Source organism: Silene latifolia, chromosome 9 (genome assembly GCF_048544455.1).
Source record: "Silene latifolia isolate original U9 population chromosome 9, ASM4854445v1, whole genome shotgun sequence".
Taxonomy (NCBI): Eukaryota; Viridiplantae; Streptophyta; class Magnoliopsida; order Caryophyllales; family Caryophyllaceae; genus Silene; species Silene latifolia.
This window is the reverse complement of record NC_133534.1, coordinates 207,314,579-207,319,138: the sequence shown is the minus strand read 5'-3', so window position 1 is coordinate 207,319,138 and position 4,560 is coordinate 207,314,579. Positions and strand designations below refer to the sequence as shown.

General features: G+C 38.9%; 1 protein-coding gene across 1 annotated transcript; it reads right to left on the bottom strand.

Annotated features, from left to right (window-relative positions):
* Positions 1–617: 617 nt before the first annotated feature.
* On the bottom strand, positions 618–1,535 carry LOC141602153 (uncharacterized). Its single transcript, XM_074422460.1, has one exon. It carries the CDS (start codon positions 1,533–1,535, stop codon positions 618–620), a length of 918 nt encoding a protein of 305 aa, XP_074278561.1.
* Positions 1,536–4,560: the final 3,025 nt, after the last annotated feature.

Here is a 4,560-nt window from a genome sequence, read left to right as displayed (position 1 = left end):
AATTGTAATTGTTCATTAGTCCATGTGACTCGTTGTGTGAACCATTTGTCCTTGTTCATTAGTCCTTGTGACTCGTTGCGTTAAACAATTGTACTTGCTCATTAGTCCATGTGACTAGTTGGGTGAACCATTTGTTCTTGTTCATTAGTCCTTGTGACTCCTTGTGTTAAACAATTGTACTTGTTCATTAGTCCATGTGACTCGTTGTGTGAACCATTTGTCCTTGTTCATTAGTCCTTGTGACTCGTTGTGTTAAAACAATTGTACTTGTTCATTAATCTATGTGGCTTGTTGTGTGAACCATTTGTCCTTGTTCATTAGCCCTTGTGACTCGTTGTGTGAATCATTTGTCTTTTTTTTTTTTTTTTTTTTTTTTTGCAAAAGATTATCATTTCATTTCATTAAGAAAGAAATTACAATGAGTTTTGCAAAGCTATCCACTAGAGGAAAACTCCTATACAAAATTAATTACACAAGCTCTCCTCTATGAGACTATACTGGGGATGATCTTTCCACATAAGCAGCCTTACAATAACAAAAAACTTGATTCTCTTTACAAGCCCAAGGACAGTATGAGAGTGGCCCTGAAAGATTCTGGAATTTCGTTCTGTCCAAATCTAATGAACTGAGGTAGTGAGAGACACAGCAAACCAAGCAATCTGCCAGTCCCTTGCACCTTTAAGAGGAAAGATCAGTTCATCATGAAGGGAGAGACCCAACCTCAGGTGACCCATCCATGCTAGAACCGATGCCGGATCAAAGCGAGAATAAGAACATCTGAAAAACAGATGATCATGAGACTCCTCAGCATGTTCACAAAGGGAGCATCTGTTGATAAACTGCATACCCCTAATCTTGAGGTTATCAATAGTAGCTAGTTGATTATGAACAGCCATAGAACAAACAATTCTGTGGCCAGGAATAATTTGAGAGTGCAAGAGACCTTTGGTCCAAGAACCAGCAAGGGGAGCATTCCTGAAGAACCCATAAACCTGCTGTAATTTTAACTTTGAACCAGGCATCCAACTGTGAAGGAGATTCTGAGCAGCAGAGATAGAACCAGAAAGCTCCACCAGTCTGTCTCTAGAGGCTACAATGCTTTTGAAACTGGAAGGAAAATGAGCTTTGGAAGTAATATGCCAAATATCCTCATGCTTAAGAATATAAGACTGAACCCATCTACTCCATAAGCCCTGATCAGAAGCAGAAATAGAAAGCCATTTGATCAAGAGAGAATAATTCCATGCTTCCAAGTCTTTGATGTTAAAGCCTCCAGAAGACCAAGGAGAAGAAATATGGCGCCAACTTTTAAAGACCATTCTTCTGGATCCCACAGGTATACCCCAGAAGAAATCCTTACAAAGCTTATTAATATGGGAAATCACAGTTTTAGGTAAAAGAACAGTGGAACACCAAAAGTTCTCGAGCCCAAAAACTATAGAATTGATGAGTTGCAATTTACCAGCATAGGATAAGAAACAGTTTGACCAGTGAGCCACAGCTTGCTGGATTTTGATGATGATAGTATCAAACATGTCACTGGTAAGTCTAGAAGTGTGCAAGGGGAGCCCTAAATATCCGAAAGGAAATCTCCCTCGGAAAAACCAGTAGAATTAAGAATAGTCTCTTTGATCTGTTCGAAAACCCCTCCAAAATATATGCTAGTCTTCTCATTGCTAGCATGTAAGCCAGAAAGAAGAGCAAACTTTTGAAGAGAATCAGTGACAGCAGAGACAGAAGGAACATCTCCTCTAATGAAAATCATTAGATCATCAGCAAAGATAAGATGGGTAAGCTTGATCTTGCTGCACTTAGGATGATAAGAAACCTGAGGTTGGTCACAAACTCTTCTGAGATAACGAGAGAGAATTTCCATACCAAGGACAAAAATATAAGGAGACAAGGGATCACCTTGCCTAATCCCACTCCTACCTTGGAAGAAACCAGTGAGCTCACCATTGATCTTCAGAGAAAACCAAGGACTAGAAATACACCCCATGATCCAACCTCTAAACTTTAGAGGAAAGCCCAGGAGCAGCAAAGTATTAGAGATAAAGGACCATTGCAGAGAATCAAAAGCTTTTCTAATATCAACTTTAATCAAACAACGAGGAGAAACATTTTTCCTGCTGTAACCTTTGACTAAAGCCTGGGAAAGCATTATATTTTCAAAGATGTTCCTGTTAGTAACAAAAGCAGCTTGCTCATTTCCAACAAGAGAGGGGAGGACCTTCTGAATCCTGTTGGCAAGGATCTTGCTGATGACTTTATAAAATACAGTACAACAAGAAATGGGCATGTAATCCATAACAGTACTAGGAACATCCTTCTTAGGGATAAGAGAAAGGATAGTAGAATTGGCTTGCTTGGGCATAATGCTAGATTTGAAGAAGCTATGAACTGCTTTACACAAATCTGTTGGAATATGTGTCCTCCGACAATAATGCGATCACGACTGTTGATCATGATGATCACATGTTTAAGTCTCATTAAAATGAATACAATTGGGAAGTAATATTGTTACTGTCAACTGGTCAACATATATCGGTAATGATTGGTGACTAGAGTTTGACATTACTTTCGTGACGGTGGTGATCGATTGACCCCTAGGTCATACCTAAAGGGCAATACTCTTAATTGATTATTTAATTAATCGTATAATGTTGCGAGTTAATTAAATTACTTGAAAATTGACGGACGATTTTGGAAGTAAAATTTACGTATCATATTGAAATGTGATTAAATAAGATACGGTCTGAGTAATTGAATTGTATCATTACTCGGATGAAATAATTGATTAATGTAACAATTAAATTGAATGAATTGTTATAAATACAATCAGTTGTAATTTATAAATGGTAAAATATTTTGGCACAAGTAATTATAAAATTACTAAGTCGATTTTTGTATGTGACGTATTTTTATTAATACGTTGATTTTTAATATGTTAAAAATACATAACAAATTTATATCACATATGACATGTGACATATTGACAATTGACAAAAATAATATGGAATCCATATTATTAAGTGGGCCGAAAATTAGAGGGTTGTTGAGCTAATTATATGTTGATTGTAATTAGTGGAAGGCATGATGATTGCACTAGTCACTAGCCATGCAAGCCTATTGTTCATTGTGAAGAACAATTTTTCCATGCATTGGCTCCCCTAAAGCTCTCCTCTTACACGGTTTTGGGGAAGAAAAACTGTAATACCCCGTAATTTAATAATAATTAATGATAATAATTTATGTAATTTAAATAAATAATTAATGGGATTTCTAATAATAGTTGCGAGAAAGACGTTAATTAAATAATAAAATAAGTAGCAAGTCGGGAATTGGGTTTAGCTAGTAACTAAGCCTTGAGCCGTGTGTTGTGAATAAATATGGGCTGATTATATTAGGCCTAGTATGAGTGGTAGTCGGGATATGAGACGGGATTTAATAATAAAATAAGAAATATTATAATAATTTGGTAATTCCTAATAATAATTAGAAAAGGCAATAATTTCCTAATTGGCCTCATATAATCCCCAAACCTAGACTATAAATACTTAATAAATCTGAAAAGTAAGTCATAAAAGAAGAGAAAGGAGATTTGGAAGACGAAGAGGCAATTAGCGATAAAGAGGTAAAACCGTCTTAAACTTAATTTATTCCGTTTTAAAGCTTGTAGACCTAATAATATGCAACCAACGTTTACCACCTTAGGAGCAACCATAGGACTTGTAATTTGGACCTAGAGCGACCCTAGACTAGTGACTACGACGACCTGACCTTCGTCGACCGTCGTTGGCCGTCTTTGGGGTGGTGTTTGGGGCGGTTAAAGGTGGCGGGTTTAAGGCTATGCGGGTTAGGTCGTGGATGATTGTGGTGGGTAATTGAACCCGTGTTCGGCCAAGACTTGACCTGGGTAAGGTGGGGTTGTGTTAGGGTGGCCTAGTCGACCACAGTGGAGGTGTCGGGGTGGTGTCAGTTGGTGGTTTGTGGCGGTGGTGGCGGTGAAACAGGGGAAACAGAGGAGTTGTCGAGGCTGTTTTAAGACGAATTTCGTGGCGCGTTAGTGACTGTCTGGGACGGGATACCACCCCTGGAGTCACCGTGGGACAGAGGTTTCAATGGTGGTGGCCAGAGGTGGTAGTGGTGGCGGTAGTGATGTTGGTGAGGTGCTTTATAGGCGGTGGTGGTTGATATCGGGTTTTCGGTAGTTTGTATAGGTTGTGGTTGTCGTGGCTAGGGCGTGTATTTGGAAGCTTTAGGGGACGGTTGGGATAGTGGTTGGAAGTTGTCGGGGGTCGTGGTGTTGCGGGGCTTTGTTGTAACGGACTTGGGTGGTGTGAGTGGTGGTCTAGTGGTGTGGGAATGGTCGGGCTTAAGGAGGGTGGTTGAGCACGGTTTTAATCGTGTATGGGGGCTTTGTTAGTATAGGTTTCTCTTGTGAAAATTATAACACGTGACCATATTATATTATAGTGCATGAGTTGTCGAGACGTTTGGTTATCGTCGGGTTTGGTTTGATTTAAGACGGGTTTACAATTATTAAATTACGTAATAATA

Coding starts and splice junctions, on each gene's coding strand:
- LOC141602153 (XM_074422460.1), bottom strand. CDS start 1,535: ATGTTTGATACTATCATCATCAAAATCCAGCAAGCTGTGGCTCACTGG.